At 44.4% G+C, this 19963-nt stretch overlaps 1 protein-coding gene and 1 pseudogene across 3 annotated transcripts in view; one reads left to right on the top strand and one right to left on the bottom strand.

The window, feature by feature from the left end:
* Positions 1-41: 41 nt before the first annotated feature.
* On the top strand, positions 42-3578 carry LOC111959227 (toll-like receptor 7; annotated as a pseudogene).
* LOC111959492 (FERM and PDZ domain-containing protein 4-like) overlaps positions 3570-19963 on the bottom strand; it is a 54092-nt gene continuing 37698 nt past the window's right edge. For 2 of the 3 annotated variants that reach the window (XM_023981104.2, XM_023981105.3), the window contains exons 3-17: positions 15378-15538; positions 14962-15064; positions 14108-14153; positions 12897-13001; positions 12266-12373; positions 11473-11604; positions 10849-10968; positions 10447-10583; positions 9723-9849; positions 9449-9538; positions 9130-9312; positions 8795-8924; positions 7636-8673; positions 5981-7243; positions 5428-5514 (exon numbers count right to left, since the gene is read on the bottom strand). In XM_023981104.2, coding sequence (XP_023836872.1) covers positions 5510-5514; positions 5981-7243; positions 7636-8673; positions 8795-8924; positions 9130-9312; positions 9449-9538; positions 9723-9849; positions 10447-10583; positions 10849-10968; positions 11473-11604; positions 12266-12373; positions 12897-13001; positions 14108-14153; positions 14962-15064; positions 15378-15538 — 3748 coding nt within the window. In that variant the 3' untranslated portion in view covers positions 5428-5509. Of the gene's footprint in view, positions 5515-5980; positions 7244-7635; positions 8674-8794; positions 8925-9129; positions 9313-9448; positions 9539-9722; positions 9850-10446; positions 10584-10848; positions 10969-11472; positions 11605-12265; positions 12374-12896; positions 13002-14107; positions 14154-14961; positions 15065-15377; positions 15539-19963 lie in introns of all 3 variants that reach the window. The other variant, XM_070437652.1, reaches the window with a different exon arrangement.

The following is a 19963-nucleotide window of genomic DNA, read 5'->3' as shown; positions in this document are numbered from 1 at the left end:
TATTCCATAGTAACATCTGACAAAAATATCTAAAGACACTGATGCAGCAAACTTTGTGGAAATTAATATTTGTTTCATTTTCAAAACTTTTGGCCACGACTGTACTTATGGCATGGTTTCAGAACTGTACAGAGTTGCGAGTACTTGATCTCTCAACCAACGTTTTAGCTAGATAGATAGCAAATGCTAACTTCCCACGAGCTCTAACCAACCTCAAATAAGTGGACCTGTCTTTTAACTGCGAGTTGCAGATGTACCCAGCTACTCTGAACCCGAATCACACATTCTCCTTCCTGAAATCCCTGAAAGTATTCACCCTCAGGAGCTTTGTCTTCCAACAACTGACCCATGCAGACATCAGGCCACTGATTCCTCTAAAGAACCTCAAAGTCATTGACTTGGGCACCAACTTCATCAAAATTAYCAACCTCAGCACACTAATGGAGCTCAAAAGCTTCCAAATAATCAATTTATTAGACAATAACAAATCATCCCCTTCTCAAAGTGGTAATTCTGTTGATTTTTCTGGAGGAGAAGCCTTAAATGGCTCCCCAATGTCAGATGCTGAGCACTACCACAAAGGAGAAGTGAGAGAGATTCATTGTTTTAGATATGATGAGTATGCATGCAGCTGCAAATAGTAGGACAAGGAGGCTGGGACACTGAATTAATTCGTTAATAACTGTGCAGCCAGTTTGGAAAAAACTGGATATCAGCAGAAATAACATATTCTTCCTTCACTCCAGATTCTTGAACCTTGCTAACATTAGATGCCTAAATCTCTATGGAAATTCGATGAGCCGAAGTCTAAATGGTTCCGAGTTCACTTATCTCACTAACTTGAAGTATCTTGACTTCTCATCTAACTGTCTAGACCTTTTCTATTCCTCAGCGTTTCAGGAACTGAGAAGTTTAGTTATGTGAGACATAAGCCACAACAACCATTACTTTGAGTCTGAGGGTTTGACTCATATGCTGAATTTCACCAACAATTTGACCAATCTGAAGATATTACTCATGAACTACAATAATATTTCTACCTCCACCAACACAGAGCTGGAAAGCCCTTCTCTGAAGAAGTTAGAATTCAAAGGTAACCGTTTAGATATGCTGTGGAGGGAAAAGATAATATATACAGTATATCAACTACTTTCGGAAACTGGTTAATCTGAGGGTCCTAGACATCTCTCACAACAACCTCGACTTCCTTCCTCAGCAAGTCTTTAGACAACTGCCAGACAAATGTACTGAGCTCTACGTCAACAACAACATACTGAAGGTTTTTATTTGGGAGAAGCTGATCATACTTCAGTCCTGACAGGTCTCAGATCTCAGTAGTAATAGACTATCATCAGTTCCTCCAGAGCTCTCCAACTGCAAGGACAACTAATGATGATGCATAATAATGAGTTCATTACCTGAATGCATCTCTGTAGCCTACGCGTTAACAAAATATTAATTCAAATACGATTAGGCCTCTCATAGACTAGGCCTTGTAGAAAGAGGGTCAATCAAGATAGGTCTGTCAAATTAATGTAGCATTGGAAAAAGAAATACATAAATCCAGCCATAGAGTATAACCTTTCATCACATTTTTTGGGTTGGATTATGTAGACCTAGCCCCACCCACATCTGTTCCACGCATCGAAAGGGGTTGGAGGCGAAGGAAAAACAAATAAGTGCTACCAAATATAACAATATGCATTTCATAAATATTCAAATAAAGTGTGTAAATAAGACGTATTAAACACTTCTGTAAAACCACAATGAGGAGATAGACGCAGGACATCACTTGGGCCAAGCTTCCTGCCATTCAGGACCTCTATACCAGGTGGTGTCAGAGGAAGGCCACCCTAGTCATAGACTGTTCTATCTGCTACAGCACGGCAAGCGGAACCGGAGCGCCAAGTCTAGGTCCAAGAGGCTTCTAAACAGCTTCTACCCCCAAGCCATAAGACTCCTGAACACCTAATCAAATGGCTACCCAGACTATTTGCATTGCCGCCCCCCCACTCTTTTACACCACTGCTACTCTCTGTTGTTATCATCTATGCATAATCACTTTAATAACTCTACCTACATGTACATATTACCTCAACTAACCTGTACCCCCGCACATTGCCTCTCTACCGGTACCCCCCTGTATATAGTCTCGCTATTGTTTTTTTACTGCTGCTCTTTAGTTACTTGTTACTTTTATTTCTTATTCTTATCCATATTTTTTTAAACTGCATTGTTGGTTAGGGGCTCGTAAGTAAGCATTTCACTGTAAGATCTACACCTGTTGTATTCGGCGCATGTGACTAATACAATTTGATTTGATTTGATTTAAATGGTCTATGACTCTGTCGTACAGTACACACTTTTAGGCTACCTGGCTAACAGTAAAATGTTTGCTCGCTAGCCTAATTTCCTTTCATGGGCAACGAAAAGCCAGGCCAGTTAATTAACATTAGCCTACTACATCTAGCTATATGTTGAACTTACATCCTCTCAGGCCAGGAGCACTATGTATGTATTTATGGTTGGTATAGAATCGCTGTTGTAATCATTGACCAGTATGGAGAATTATGTAAGTCCAAATCCCTATTTCTATCCATGGCTAATTTAGGAAATCGTTAGCTAGCCACCGGAGGACAACAACACATCGAGATGCAACAATTTTTCTGTCAATGACGTTTGGCTTCTGATGTGATGTGATAGGTGTGTAGCCATATCCAATCTGGCTTCCTTTGACACTTTTTTTTGGGTGCGCCAGGACCCTTCACATTTGAACTCACTCAGTTTGGCTATTATTTTTTATCATTATTAACAAGGGAGGCCAAATGCTCGCTGGCTTCCCTTGCATTCAATGCTACGGGCAGCAACAAGATCACACTCTTTTTGATCAGACAGCATCAGATAGATGGGCAACACATACTGAGATAGAGGGGCGCTGTTTCCTTCGCTCGGATGCTTTCTCCGGTGAGATACATTCAGCCTCTTGCGAATTGAAGGACATTTATGAAAACACAGAGACATGAAAGAACAATTATTTAGTGTATTTTTTTGTTGCAAATTTTTTTGGGGGAAGCTTGGCTTTCCTTGGCATACATAAATACATGCCACTTCTTTTCTGTAAATAAAAGTGAAACCTCAGTTCAGAGAAACACAGGACAGCTGGGACATTAGCTAGTAGCTGTGGCGATAAACTATACAGCCTGTGCCTTCAAGCAAGGTTACTCTGCAGATTATACATTATGCAGACACACTCTCCGGCCCTCAAACTTAGACAGTCCATCATCATTAATGCAAAATGCATGATCATCATCCTGGACTGAGTAAATGGTAAAACAGTAAATAATCAAACATTATTTAATACAACCAAACATGGTCCAGGAGAGTTTTTGGTATAAATTATGCAATTCTTGTGACAAATAGGTTGTAGAGAAAGCAGGAGAAAGCCCTCGCTCACTGTAAGAAGAACATTACTTGGCTTTAGAGAACAATGTTTTTTAATTGATAATTGAAATGGACCTTTACTTTGTATAACAATCGTTATGAGAATAATAAAGGAGACAATAATCAACTTCAGGTTGCAACATTTTTTTCTTTTAATATGTTATGGTAGTGCTGACAAAAATAAGAGGAAAGTACTCAGTGAACATGTGCAAAGGTTCATAATGTCGGATTCAGCAAATGAAAAATATCGACGTCATAATGGACTGTATCATATAATGTAATTTCTTGTCTTGCGCAGTGATTTGTCTAGAGCTCTTTGTCACATAATATGTATCATGTGTAACATAATAATTCATACAAATAAATACAGACCTAATAGTGGTTCATCTACACATTACACCCCAAAAGGTGATAATCAATTTGTAAAAGTATACTTATCAAGTAATATCAGTTTATATACCCTTAGGTTCATATTCGTCTTCTCAGAGGCCTGAATATAACCACTTTTAAAAGTGTCATCATGATTAATAGAGTTTATTTGACTTTACATATCAAACAAAATATACACAAGGCAAGGTTTTGTCACAGCAGTTCCCATTGGTTTGGGTCGAATAAACCCATGTCTCTTATGTATGGCTTTGAAATCGCTAATCATAACCGTGTTATGTTTACTTGTAGAGTGTTGTGAGTGAGTGACTCAGTCTGTTGACGATAGCACACATGGTGGTGGAGTGACGTGTCAATGCATTCACACTTTGGTCATCGGGGGAACTATCCAAAGCCGTTTCAGCTGCCTGGAGCAGACACACATAGTTCATGACGACCTCGTCCACCTTGGCTACCACCTCTCGCTGCCGGCTCTCAGGGCTCAAGCACTCCACCAGTGACATGCAGGCCTGTGTTAAGCAACAGACCGTGTGGAAACTGTGAGTCAGGGTGAGCAGGGTGTCCTGGGGGCTGCCTTGCACCAGGGCCATGTGATTGCAGGCGCTGCCCAGCTCTAGGGCCTCCATGGAGAGCAGCTGACTGAACCTCCACAGGTCGGACTCACTGACCTCTGACCTCTGGCCACCTCCCTGGCATACACCGGAGCGCACCAGGCCCATCATATCCAGGGCATCTCTCTGTGCATCTGAGAACCCCTGGGGGAGGGTGTAGGTCTTTCCCTTCAGTAAGTTCACACGGCTCAGCTTCGCTCCCAGGCTCATGCCACTCACAGTCACACCACTGGCCATGTTGAGCTGTTCAGCCACAGYGGAGGGTTCAGATCCAGAGGCGTACAAAGAGACTGTGTTCTCTGCATCAACACTGGGGCTGGTAGGGAGTGACTGTCCCTTCTGACCCCCAGAGAATGGCTGGGAGGTGGGGCTTTCTCCTGCTCCACCTCCGACTTCATCGTCATCGTCATCATCATCATCATCAGTGTTGGTCTTCCTCTTGGGGAAGCAGTGTGTGAAGGGCCCATGGCACCTCATCCAGGTGCTTCTGTCCAGTCTGGGTAGTGGCACGGCTTGGAGCTGCTTGGCATCCAATGACGCTGGCAGCATGATAGAGGCGCCTCTGAAGAGCCTCCTGCCAGAGGACTGAGAGCTAACTGATCTAACAGACGATACTGATCCCTGGGACAAGGACAAGCTCTTGGAAAGTGTCTTGGAAAAAGCAAATCTCCTCTGTGGCTTGGAGGGGTCGTCGGGTGACTGGACTCTCTGGGCACTCCTCCCACTCAGCGTGGCTTTGGTTTTCTCCAACAGCGCTTCGAGGCTCCTGGAGCCCGGCGTGATGCTGCTCCAGCTCCTTCTCAGCATCCGACCCCTTTGCTGCAGTGGCTTCCTGAGGCTGCCTGTGATAGGGTCACATGGGTGTAAGCTTGAAGGGAAAGCCTGGGCGCGGCATGGGATGGGCTCAGTGCAGGGGCATCCCTGCTGCTTTGTGGCACTGGGCACACTGGACTCTGTGCTGCTGCTACTGGTTAATGATGGTGGCGAGGTGGTGGTGGCGGCTGCGTTGACCTCGTTGGAGAGAGCAGAGGAGTAGTCTTCCCCTGCAGCCGTCTCGAGCTGGGTGCAAGCTACACTAGGGGGAGCAGAAAATCAAATAGAATCGTTAAGCATCTCCCTGACAACATGGTGCGTTGCTTTGATCTCTAACCCTTTCCTGTTTTCATTAGAGGACTTTTTAGTAAAATGTTGCTCTAATTGTCCTTTCATAACAGAGAGTGGGGTAAAATAGAATAAAGGTGCATTTCAGCACTTTTATCAGATCTCCGTGCAGCAAGTGTTACATAATGAACCAGTACACAGCTGTATTTCTTATACCAATCGCATCCTCTACACATGTATGGACTGTTGCATGTCCTTAGCTAGTGACATGCTTGTTATTGTCTTCTGTCTGAATGGATAATGCTACTCTGACACCATGATGCATATCCTAATCCCCAGCTAGTGAATAATTTATCAACAGCCTCAATGTGCTCCTGGAATTGTGTTTACCATATAAGCGCACAGACGTCAAAGGAAAAGACCGCTCTATTTAGTTGTACCTGTGGTTTCTTTTATCTTAGGCATCCGGTGGCAGCCATCTCCTCGTATGGTACCGAATCCAGGCTCGGCACTGGTGGCTGCGTGGATCTTCCTCAGCAGGGTGGGGTCTATGGTCTGATGTCTAGCCTTGCCCTGCTGTGTCCCCTGGCCTTGGGTGCCATAGGCCTTCTCCTCCCCACTAATATAGCCCAGCCCCTTGAGGGAAGACTCTGAGAGCAGGTGCATGTTTTCTCCAGTGCAGAGAGGAGAGTCCATGGGAGTGACACAGCTACTGCTTCCTGAACTGCAGCCAGCATCTATAGAGGAGCACTGGGAGCTCTGGAGGGAGTGGACGCCCTCGCTTCCCTGTAACAATGACATGCGCTTACTCAGGTGATACTCGTGTAACCGTGTGACATCCTGCTCGGCCGAGGGAACCCTCGTCTGCTGCTGCTGTGGGTCGCTGCTGGGTAAATTGGCTTCCTCAGTACTGTGGGGGACTTTGGCGGGGGAGCGGGAATGAGAGTCTAATTGCAGGCTTCTCTCATTTGAGTCCTGCTTGTCTCCCTTAATTGTTCCCCTATCAGAGTGCGAGGCTTGTGAATCACTCACACAGTCTGGGGAAAGATTGTCCGCCATTTTGTTTTCAGGAGGTCGGTGATATCTTGGGGGCTTCTCTCGATACGGATAGGGTGTTCGCCCCAATTCAAATTGGTTCATGTATGGAGGTTCCCTTAGAATAGCATTATATTTGGGTGGGTCTGAATTATATTTGGGTGGATCCCCTCTATTTGAGTTCTGGATGTTGCTGTGTCGTTTTTCTGTTGAGTCATCGTTATCTCCCTGAATCCTGCATTCCGTGTCACTCAGCTTCCCCGGCTGCTTTCTCATCACAGAGCCCATGTGCAGTTTGTTGAAATAGTTGGTGAGGGACTTGGTCTCCATGGTCTCTGGCTCCATCTCTCCCCCATCTGAGTGGAGGATCTGGGTGGAGGACACAGCTGAGGACTTGGCCCCCTCCTCCTCCCCCCCCTCCCAGGTCTCCTGAGGGTTCTGCTGTATGGCCAGGGCTACCTTTCCTTCACAAGGTGTTTTGGGAAACTCTGTTTTCTCCTCAGTCAGAGTGTGGTAGCCCTCAGCAGTGGCCACATACAGTCTCAAATGGGTTTCAGAGAGTTTCTGGGCAGCGACCAGCTCTGAACTCTCCGTCATCTCTGAGGAGTTAGTCTCGTTGCCAGAGTCCGATGAGGACTCGGGGCTAAAGGCCCTTGATATTTCTACACCTGTGTGCCACAGAGAGACAGACATTTTATTAACACATTTTACCTGAGGCATCTTAGAGATATTATTTAAAAAAGCACACAATTCATTGATACAAAGAGTATGAAAGCTGTGAGTTGAAACGCATTGGTGCGACTGATCATAAATGATAAAAAAAGAAAGAAATAACCCACAAAACAACAAAACAACCAAAAAAGGACTGGAACCAAAAATGAGTGAAATACAGGAAATGTTTTATGTTCAAAAGGAATGAAACAATGCGCACACTAAATGGAAACATAGAACAAAATGTTTTTTTTATTGAAAAATCAACAACAACAAATCTAAAAGTTAATGGCTGGAACATCCGCGTGGTGTTAATGAATAAACGTTACAATAGTGTAAGAAGAAGAACCTGTGCTATTTTCTGACTGTGGGTGTGGGCTCTGCTCCTCAGAAGCCGCAAGGGCCTCCAGTGCCTGTAAGGTGGACACCACAGCATCGTCCAGGGCTCCCTCCATCTCTGGGCCCTCCTCCCCCTGTGTGGGGACTGAGTCTATGAGGGATACAGGGATATCGTCACGGGTCCCCTGGCCCTTTCTGACATGCCCCTGGGCCCCTCCGTGCTGCTCATCCTCATCAAAGCTGTCCCTAAAGCCTGGGGGCGGGGCTGCGATGGCCAGGTTGAGGGAGTGAAGCAATACATCCTCGTTATCCTCCTCGTCTTTACCCTCTGGCGGCGGGGGCAGGGAGGTCAGGTCGATGATGTCATCGCTGGACCCAGAGAACGAGAGGAAGGTGGCCTTGTCCAGATCCCCCATCAGCCCCATGTCCTCCTCGCAGCTGATGTCATCCTCGTCCTCGTCGGCGTCCGTGGTGTCGGCGTAGCAGATGTCGTGCAGCAGCGGCTCCTCAATGCACTCGGTGTTGCCGAAGATTTTGGCGCCGTACGGATAGCCCTCCCCGTCCATCCCCATGGGATCCTTGCTCTTGTAGTCCTCCTCTAGTCGCTCATACATGGGGCTGTGGTCGTGTAGAACCTCTGGGACTTCATCCATCAGCCTCTGGTAGCCAAGGTTCTGGGGGTTCACACTGTCTAACGGTGGATCCCCGAAGATGAAGGAGACCTTGGCACTGCGGGGGGATTCCTGGGCTTTGGGTCTGGGGGCACAGAGGTAGGGCTGGGGGTGTGTTGGGCCTCTGGTCCCCCCTCTGGTATCTACCCTCTCTGCCATGTGCATGTTGTTCTGGGGCGGCTGCTGGATCTCAGTGATATAGACAGGGGACATGTCACTCTCACTCATCCCATGGTCCATGCAGTCTGAGTCTCTGTTGGAGGAGGGCTCCCTGGACGTACAGCGCTGGTTGTTGTGGTGCTCCTCACACCCTCTAAAGGAGGTGCTGTACGCCCACTCTATAGCTTGATAGTTCTGCTTTACTCTGCAGTCATGGCCTGAGAAGGAACCAAAGAGCGGTTGATAATCCCGTTTCTGTAATATCAGTGATGCTAATGTATCAACTTACAGTATAGTTGGCTTTTGAAAACAACGGAACTGTTTAGAGTCTAGACTCACCGGTGTCTGCATTCCCTGTTTTTGCCATGTTGAAGATGGAACGGCGAGAGTCCACTAGTAGTCTGTAGTATCCAGCAGTCAAACAGGCCAGATTCATCGCATCAGTGGACTCCATTAGCAGAGTGATGGGCTGGAGAATAGGGAGATAAGAGGACGACAACGAACACATTAACAAATGAACACAATGTTCTCATTGAGCATTCATTTCCTTGTATAATGTTATTGCAGAAAATGCTATTATATAGCTTATTAAATCATGTTAGATGTCAACTCATTGCATTGATCGTCATGATCATATCACATCCAGTCCCTTTTGAAGATATGTTTGATTTCACCTTGACATCCAGAACATGTAGCTCTACCCTGACGTTCTTCTCGTCCTCTGTGTACATCTCGATGCGGTTGACGTGGCTGAAGTCCGCCAGCAGCGCCACCAGGTTAGTCTTGGTGTTGATCACATGACTGATGCCATACCTTGGACCAACTAGCAGGGTTACCTCTGTGTGCTTCTCTCCTTGCTGTGGGCATTGAGCAGAGGGGAAACAATTGAAACACAATACACATGAACTCATTAATGAGATATGATATTCTGATATTTTGTGTCTTGTTATTTAAATAGTTTGAGCTCAGAAAAAAAAAGAGGTAGTTATTTACCAGCAGTATAGATTTGAAAACCCGTCCTCCGTACAGTCGCAGGTCACTGAGATACTTCAGATAGTGGACTTTGGCCTGTAATGCTGACAGCTGAAAAAGAACATGAGCAATTTAGGCTATTGACAATATGAATGTGCACAGGGGATTTCTTCTACAATGAAACTGGCGCTGTGATTAGTCACATTGACACGTTACATTATCTAACAGTGGGAAATTTACGAGAGCATGACAATTTATGATACAGGAGAGATAGAGGGAGGGAGAATAAAAGTACCTTTTTTCCAGGAGGTACCAGATTCTGGTTGGTTTTGAGAATGTGTGTTAGGGCTTTCTTGATGTTCTTCTCTTTCATGCTGGACAGTACTGCAGGAGGGAGAAACAGTGCCAAACCCCACTCCTTCCTGTAGAACAAGAAACACTGGTAACATAAGCTTTATGTACAACATAATAGAACAGCAGAATACATTCCTTCAGCGAACATCAATCACTTTATAAAGAGAGGATCCGTTGATTAACCAACAGGTAATCGATTATAATCAACATCCATATGAATTACCTGTGGTATTTACGACATAACAATCAGGGGGGAAATCGTTTCTGTATCTGAAATGGATGTCATTAGTTAATCTGACGTGGATGTGATTTGTTCTTTTCAGATTATTCTCAAGTAACTGAGGAATTGTTGAGAGCCTGATGGTGTAAGGGCGTAAAAAGCCCAAAACACTGTGCTGCCAGATTGAACATGTGAGAAGATGCAGGTCCATGTGTGAACTTTAGGGGACAAGACTAGACATTGGACCTGGTCCATACTGACTTGGTGGTGGTGCAGCAGTGTTATATTATATGCCATTTAGCAGACGCGTTTATCCAAAGCAACTTGCACGCATGCATACATGTTATGTAGCCTATTGGTGGTTCCGGGAATCGATCCTACTATTCTAGCGTTGCAAGCACCATGCTCTACTTACTGAGCTACAGAGAAAACACAAGCCACTCACTCAATGTATTTGAGCGAGACTTTCTGTGACTGCTTGGTGTTGATGGTGAGGATGTACATCTGCAGGGCAGCCAGACGCAGGGCCGTGTCGTATTTCAGCTCTGACCCAAATCGCTCCAGCACCACGTCATTACAGCTCTGAACGAAGAGAGGAGGAAAGGAGAGGAGAGGAAGAGAGGAGGAGAGAAGGTTAAACTGGTTGGTCTATTGTTACTGACCATAATGCAGTTATTGTGTTGGGCTCCAAGTCAACACTAGGTAATTAAAAWTTTTCTGAGCTAACGTTTCTATATGAAATCTTACCAAATGCTTATCAATGAATATCATACAAAATTGTTGATTACACAATCAACATAATAATTTGTTAATCAGGCAGTGTTGTCTTCCATGTGCTGTGAATCACCTGAACATAGAGGTATTCAAACGCCACTGCATCTCTCCTGAGCAGGTCAACGGGGTCCTTTGGGACAAAGCTGATGCGGAAGAAGCATTTCATCTTGTGTGCCCCTGGTCTCTGTGTCACCTAGGACAACAGGCGAGGACACGGAATTAACATTTAGTGATGAGATGTCATGAATAATGAATAATGGATTAAAAAGAACTGCAAAAAAAACAAAAAAACAAATCACTAAATAGTCGTAAAATATATATCCTCATTTGTATGCATACAGAAACAACATCAATGTTACAAAAATGTATAAACCATAATGATAATAATAAAATACGTAAAACAACAATGGGAAAAAGGTGTAAAACAATATTCCAGACCCATTATGATCATTTCAATCTACAGTCTGTCTTATGGAGGGTCTGCATTGTGCTCTACATTACCCTACACTCATTCTGTTCACATACAATCATTTAATCACATGCCCACCACCACCCAATTCCCACTTGCTATGAACGAACGTGGGTCATATTTGATTGCACTGTAACTGTAACTGAATGAGGGCCTAATATTGTCTATCTGTCGTCTACCCGGGTGTGAGGCTGCTCACCCCACTGTATTAACCCCACAACGTCTCACCTGAGTTAACATCTCCTGCTCGTGGAGAATCATGAGTTTGCTGGCCGAGCCCTCGTTTCTGTGCTCCAGCATCAGCGAGAAGTGTTCAATACTCTTAACGGAGAGCTTCTCTTGCAGGGTCAAGATGACATCCTTTCACACAGACAGAAGAGACATTCATTATTAATATGGCTTGTGCCAGGAACGTGCACAGCAAGGCTGCAGCATAGGGGACCACCGTGTGAGGGACTGAGGTGTGAAGAGAGGAGAGGAGAAAAGCTGTGTAAAGCACTCATTTGCATTACAGATACTGTAGGTGTAGCTAAAAATGTAAAAATTCTTAAGCAAACAATTTGATTATTGAATACTGCATATCCTAGAAAGATTATGGAAAATAAATGTTTTTTTCTCTCAATAAAACCTATTCAAAATGTAGGATTTTTCACATTCATAATCACAAATATAGGGTGCGTAACTTGACATTAAATGTCAGCTGCATTACATAAAATGACACAGATTAAACAGCACACTTTGGAGATGTTTTGTGTAGGAACACCATGAGAAAAAAGTGCTGGCCTATTTCTTCATGCATAACACTTAAATTAAGTTACAGCTCACTTGCCTTTGTGGGAGTGCTGTGTGTAATGCACATTTGGACACTTGCTGAATCATAAGTAAGGATAATACAGTATGCTACAGTGATCAAAGAAATTAACTATTCTGTAAGTGGCCTATGAATGATGCAAGGTTAAATTGAAAAATTATTTTTTATCAATGTCCCCATTAAGATGTCTTAGTGAAGGGCAGGGTGTACCTTAATGGATGTGTTACTGTCAAACTTGAAGGATTTGGTCTGTCCGTTCTCCAGGTACACCTTCAGAACATTTGGCATGAAGAGTAGAGAGTTGTCCTTCACAGATTCCTGTAAATTAGAAGAAAATTGTGATAATTACAGCCTTTTAATTGATCAGTAGGCTACGCTACACTGTTAAATGGTCACAGTAAGCGTTTAGAGGGGTACATATTGGCAGGTAGCCTAGCAATTAGCGGGTTGGGCCAGCAACCCAATGGTTGATGGTTCAAATACCCAAGCTGATAAAGGTAAAAAAATCTGTCAATGTGCCTTTGAGCAAAGTACTTAGCCCCAATTTGCTCCAGGGGTGTTGCACTACTATGGCTGACCCTGTAAAACAACACATTTCACTGCACCTAAACATATTTTGTTTTATATAATGAGAAAAATATGTGTAATGGCAAGTAATGGCAATGGAAAGAAGAACACGACTGGCATCCAATACAGTTTAACAGTCCAACATATTTTGCAATATTAAAAGATTCAAGGTCAATATCATAGGTGCATACTTTTACCTTTTGGAAAACATTGGTATACAATAATATGAGACAGAGTGTGATGTAGTGTTGTAGAACACTACTGTTGTACTTACTGGGACCTGTCCATTAATGATGACCTCCTCTGCAAAGCGGACTTTCACTGGATTAGACTTTAACTTGGCCTTCTTGGCTGCACTGATGAACGCAGATTTGGGAGACTGGGGGGGTTGAATAAAAAAACACAGTTGGCAACAGCCATTTCCCCCGTGGCTGGAGAAGAATGTTCCATTTACACTATCCCATCCTCATCCCACTACCATTAACACTAGTGTTTTCATTCAATTCCCCATATTGTAATACATTAATATGATTAGAGATGCTATAAGGGCGTGTAGTGGAAGGACACCCCCACTGGTGTCTGTGTCGTTGAGTCACAGCACAGCTATGTCTGATAAGTGAGAACAATTCAAGTTTGAATTAGAAGAGCCGGTTCTGCATGCATCTTATGGGATTCTGGAGCTCTCTATCTGTTTTTTCTGCAAACCGAAGACATTTTCAAGATGAGCTTCTTCTCAAGTTGAGGCCCTTTCCAGTAGAATAACATGTCAGGCTATTTCCCTTGAGACAGTCTTCATACAGGAAAATATAATTAGAAGAAATTAATGCTCAAATAATATAATTTTCAGAGCTGTGTGTGAAAATATGAAATGTAATATGTTTTACAAGTTCTGTGCGGTCTTTCTGGATGTAATTGCTACTTTTGTCATATATAAACCATTGTTGTTGAGTTGAAGTCTGAAATATGCTACCCAAAGCCAGGATACACCACATAATGATTTCTGCCAGAGTTCGAACTTACATGGTGATATTTCCGATTATTTGATATTCAAGTCATTGTCTATTTTGGTGGTGATGGCACAAATCCATCTCATTGACCTATTTTATGAATCATAATATCACCGACATTCACAGTAGCTGTTATTGTGGCATTATATCCATCCTCCCAGGTGCTAACAGCTGTCAGTGTGGCAGGTTGAGGTTCATCTGGGGTCTCATGCTAGGGGTTGTTGCTACCATGAGAGGACTTGGACAACTTTCAGTATTCAGTGTTTGGACTGAAATCCCTGTGAGTTAGCCAGGCGAACACTAAGCAGGTACCTCCCTGTTTTGACGCCAGCAGAGACATATGGCCACCTTTTTAAGTCTCGGATTGTCTTGGATCCACCGAGTCAACAGACACACAGTCCATTGGACTTCATATCCCAGAAGTTCGCTCTGAATTTTATCAATGGAAACCTTTAAAGATGGGATAATTGATACTTACTGGGTACGGTTGAACCACTGTCAAAACAATGGATTCCTTGCAGCTCCTACAGAGAAGGAACAAAACACAAACAAGTCAAAGAAAACATAATTAAACTGTAGATTAAAAAGGAAAATATGTCATATTCATGTCAGCGGAAGACGATTAATCAGGCCTGAGTCAGGCATTGTTTCTCCTATACAGTGAGCAGATTCTGACTGCTGAAGTAAGCCCATGAAGAAGGTCTAACAACATGAGCAATCTATTCTAGCCATGCCTCAAGCCTGGCTGTTACTCCTGTAATGAAACAGTAGTTTACTGCTGAGATGGAGCCCAGCACACTGACTCAAGGCCAGGGGAGCAGTGATGGACTGGACTCCTTATGAACATATTTCACTGCACTAATCTACTGTACAGACTCACTCCACAGTCCACAGCATGTAGGTCATATGGCCATTCAGCCACTCACTCACTCACCTGAGTCAAGCATATAATAAGACACATAGAAATAATTCACACTGGTATATAGTTGCACGCGCATGGTGCAGATGTGGGCAAAATACTCTACCCCATTACCCCACACTATCTGGGTATTTCTGGCATTGATATTGAATCTATACATAGAGCATTATCTTTCACTGCAGGTTTTTGTTTTTGTTAGTTAACCAATTAAAACCCGGGGTCTCATTCATATAGACATTTACTGTCTATTGTCATGACTCACGAGCCATGGAAATTACTCAGCAAGGCACACACAGCTTGACATTACAATGTTTCAGGAAAGAAATGTCCAAATGACTTCCTGTGCATCCATGAATCCCATGTAAACTCAGCAGGGATACTGTATGTATGTTAGAGACATTGAGTTCCTGTACCTGACGAGGTCGATGACCCTCTCTCTGGGGGCGGAGCTAACCGGCTCATCGTTAATCATGACGATCTCGTCTCCTGGGGTCAGTCTGCCCTCAGAGGGACCTCCTACCAAGACACAGGGAACCACAGGGCAGTGGTACCAATTACAAAGTTTCTAGCTAGTAATTATTCTTGGTTTTCTGGATTCATTGTACTCTTTAGGCGTAAGGTTGGCTAATTTATTAAGTACCCTGAAATGCATGGTTTATAAATCAAATGTGGCCTTGGTTATCATCACCGATTGGTCGCCATCTTTTGTCATCTGGTCACCATTGGATATACAGTAACACATCTTACTTCCTGTTGATTAATGGCTATGTGTGAAGCTGTGGTTATTAATGGTGACATGATTGGTTTACAGGTGGGCTGGTATGTGTACCTGGTGTGACTGACCGGACCACCACAGGTTTCTCACTGCCTGCCACAAAGCCAAAGCCCAGGACTGGATCTCGTCTCATCTCCACCTTGCGGGGGGCTGGAGGTACAAACTTGTCCCCGTCCAGACGAACCTCCTCCAGGGAGCTGCTTTGGGACACGTGGCTGGGAGAAGGAAGAGGGAAGGGGACAACCATAAGTCCAACAGGTCACTAACAGGTCACCAACAGGTCACTGATAGTGTCACTACAAGACTGAACACCAACAACTCTATTTTTACCATTGGTACTGGTATCAACCTTGTATGTAGTGTATATTTTCATGTGTACTTGTTTTATTGTATTTGATTTCTTGTGTGTCATTTTTTTATTTGACTTAGTAGTATTGCATTGTTGACTAAGAGCTTACAAGCAGGCATTTCACTGTACTGTTTATAACTGCTGTATCCTGTGTACGTGACATATACCCTTAGATTTGATTTGACCTTTCTTCTTTAAAATGGAGATGTGATTCAGTATATCCAAAAAAATGGGCCAAAATGTGTTAAAAATCCATTTAACAAAATATGTTTAAAAAAAAATCATAAAGCATTACAAATGAATATATATGAAATACTACTGTAAATTTGGCTAGTTTCTTCCATAAATCTGAAACATACAGTAGGAGTACAGCAGTAAATGTCATGCTCTTAGATATGAACCAACTGGATGTTTCCCAGTCTATGAAGTTCCTTAAACGTTCAAAGCTGAAAAGTAGCATTTAGTCTGAAATTACAAACTACTGCCATGCCTCAAAATAGAACACGTGGGCGATGACAATCTAGCTGTGATTATATCTTCGTGCAGCCTCACTTTCACTCTTATCAAGAAAATCTCAAACTAAACATGCGCACATACTAATGCAGATAACCCACTGGGCAAAAACTGGTTGAATCAAAGAGTCTATGTTGAAAATACATAGGATTGGAAAAAATTCMAATTTTATCTTCTGCTTGGACAGTTTCAACTGTGCAACTGATTTAGTGGACAAGGTAACAAATTATATGTTGGATTCACATCTCCTCAACCAAAAAGAAAACTCAACCACAAATAAAACCAAAAAGAAAAGTTAAAGAATGGGATTAAGCCAGTGGCACAGATGGATCTATCCAAGCTCCTTTGAATGTTGATAGTTGGTTGTGTTGTCAACCAAACACAATTCAATATTACTTTTGTAATACAGTAAATAACCTAAAGTTAAGCCTATCTTACAAACTAATGTAACATTCAACCTTAAAATGAGTAACAAATCCATGACAACATTTCAAAGTTACTGTAACTATACATTTCTTCTTAATCAAAGCCTGCATGTTCAAAATAGCATGCATAGGTTGCAGGTCTGTGAAGATCTTCATATTTAAAAAATAATAATAATATTTGTTTAAAAGTTTATTTAACTAGGCAAGTCAGTTAAGAACAAATTYTTATTTACAATGACGGCCTACCAAAGGGCAAAAGGCCTCCTGTGGGGGCGAGGGCTGGGGCGGTCAGGAGACAGGAGCGGTCTCCTGACCGCTCCTGTCTCAGCCTCCAGTATTTATGCTGCAGTAGTTTGTGTCGGGGGGCTAGGGTCAGTTGGTTACCTGGAGTACTTCTCCTGTCTTATCCAGTGTCCTGTGTGAATTTTAAGTATGCTCTCTCTAATTCTCTCGTTCTCTCTTTCTCTCTGAGAACCTGAGCCCTAGGACCATACGTCAGGACTACCGGGCATGATGACACCTTGCTGTCCCCAGTCCGCCTGGCCTTGCTGCTATTCCAGTTTCAACTGTTCTGCCTGTGGTTACGGAACCCCTACCTGTCCCAGACCTGCTGTTTTCAACTCTTAAATGATCGGCTATGAAAAGCCAACTGAGATTTATTCCTGATTATTATTGACCATGCTTGTCATTTATGAACATTTTGAAAATCTTGGCTCTCTCTAATTTTCTCCTTCTCTCTTTCTTTCTCTCGGAGACCTGAGCCCTAGGACCATACGTCGGGATACCGGCCGTGGTGACTCCTTGCTGTCCCAGTCCGCCTGGCTTGCTGCTATTCCAGTTTCAACTGTTCTGCCTGCGGTTATGGAACCCCTACCTGTCCCGAACCTGCTGTTTTCAACTCTTAATGATCGGCTATGAAAAGCCAACTGAGATTTATTCCTGATTATTATTTGACCATGCTTGTCATTTATGGAAATTTTGAAAATCTTGGCTCTCTCTAATTTTCTCCTTCTCTCTTTCTTTCTCTCGAGGACCTGGCCCTAGGACCATGCGTCGGGACTGCCGCCCGTGGTGACTCCTTGCTGTCCCCAGTCCGCCTGCCTTGCTGCTATTCCAGTTTCAGCTGTTCTGCCTGCGGTTATGGAACCGCTACTGTCCCAGACCTGTTGTTTTCAACTCTTGATGATCGGCTATGAAAAGCCAACTGAAAATTATTCATGATTATTATTTGACCATGCTGTCACTTATGAACATTTTTGAACATCTTGGCATAGTTCTGTTATAATCTCCACCCGGCACAGCCAGAAGAGGACTGGCCACCCCTCATAGCCTGGTTCTCTCTAGGTTTCTTCCTAGTTTTGGCCTTTCTAGGGAGTTTTTCCTAGCCCACCGTGCTTCTACACCTGCATTACTAGCTGTTTGGGGTTTTAGGCTGGGTGTCTGTACAGCACTTCGAGATATTAGCTGATGTACGAAGGGCTATATAAAATAAAATTGATTGATTGATTGATTGATTGATGACAAGAGGGACACCACAACACTACATAAAGAGAGACCTAAGACAACAACAGCATGGCAGCAACACATGAAAACACATCATGGTAACAACACAACATAACAATAACATGGTAGCAACACAACATGGCAGCAGCACAAAACATGGTACAAACATTATTGGGCATAGACAACAGCACACAAAGGGCAAGAATGTAGAGACAACAATACATCACACAAAGCAGCCACAACTGTCAGTAAGAGTGTCCATGATTGAGTCTTTGAATGAATTACATTTTTTATTTAACTAGGCAAGCCAGTTAAGAACAAATTCTTATTTACAATGACGGCCTACGCCGGCCAAACCCAGATGACGCTGGGCCAATTGTGCGCCACCCTATGGGACTCCCAATCACGGCCGGTTATGATACAGCCTGGATTTGAACCAGGGTGTCTTTAGTGACATCTCTAGCACGGAGATGCAGTGCTTTAGACAGCAGCACCACTCAGGAGCCTGGGAGATGGAGATAAAACGGTCCAGTTTGAGTGCTTTTTGAGGCTCGTTCCAGCTGCAGGGAACTGAAGAGAAGCGACCCAGGGATGTGTGTGCTTTGGGGACCTTTAACATAATGTGACTGGCAGGATGGGTATTGTATGTGGAGGATGAGGGCTGCAGTAGGTAGCTCAGATAGGGGGAGGGAGGCCTAGAGGGTTTTATAAATAAGCATCAACCAGTGGGTCTTGCGACGGGTATGTCACGTCTGCTCCCGCTCTTCCCCTCCCCCTGGTGCTTGAGGGCGCCAGAATGCCTTGCATCACTCACTCCTGCCATCCATCACGTACACCTGCCTTTCCTCGTCACGCGCATCAGCGTTATTGGACTCAACCTTGGACTCTCTTATCACCTGTTCATTTCCTCCCCTATATGTGTCAGTTCCCCAGCTCTGTATTGATTGTTTTGTTTGCTACGCTGTTTATGTCTCGTTCCATGTCCGTTATTTATTAAATGTTACTCCCGTACTTCTTCGTCTCTCCAGCGTCATCTTTGTGACAGAATGCAGAAGCCATCACACGAAGCATCGGGGAGTACTGGCGTTCTGGTTGGTATAGTGGCATCGGCTCTGGGTCACCACCGATGGAACCGGGGGTGCTTAGCCTGCTCGTCGGGCTTCCAGCCCTAGCAGGCTCGAGAGGTTTCCTTGCCCGGTTGGCTCGGATGGCGCCCATCCAACGTCGGGCCTCAGCTGGATCGTCAGTTCTTGTCTGCCCAGCCGGTCCAGGAGTTTTTTTGTTTTGTCGGTGACGTCAGGGGGTGGATCTGCCGCCGATGGAACCGGGGGTGCCTAAGCCAGCCGTCGAACTTTCATGCCCTGGCTGGCTCGGAGTTTTCATTGCCTCGTTTGGCTCGGTGGCTTCCCATCCCACGTCACACTCCCGGATTATCGGTTTCCTCAGCGGGATCGACAGGCGTCTTTACTCAGCCGGATCGTCAGCTCCATGCCTCAGCCGGCTCGCCAGGCTCTCACGCTTCTGCGGTTCGTCGGGCTTCCACGCCTCAACCGGCTTGCCCAGCGCCCATGTCTCGGCCGGTTCGCCAGGGGATGCCGGGTGGCGCCTAGAGGGGTGGTACTGTCAGTCTGCTCCCGCTCTTCCCTCCCCCTGGCGCTTGAGGGCGCCAGAATGCCTTGCATCACTCCTCCTGCCATCCTCACGTCCACTGCCTTTCCTCGTCACGCGCATCAGCGTTATTGGACTCACTGGACTCTCTTATCACCTGTTCATTTCCTCCCTATATGTGTCAGTTCCCAGCTCTGTTCCCTGCTTCTGCATTGATTGTTTTCTGTTTGCTAACGCTGTTT

Source organism: Salvelinus sp. IW2-2015, linkage group LG36, assembly GCF_002910315.2.
Source record: "Salvelinus sp. IW2-2015 linkage group LG36, ASM291031v2, whole genome shotgun sequence".
Lineage (NCBI taxonomy): Eukaryota > Metazoa > Chordata > Actinopteri > Salmoniformes > Salmonidae > Salvelinus > Salvelinus sp. IW2-2015.
This window is presented reverse-complemented; position numbering and strand designations above follow the sequence as displayed.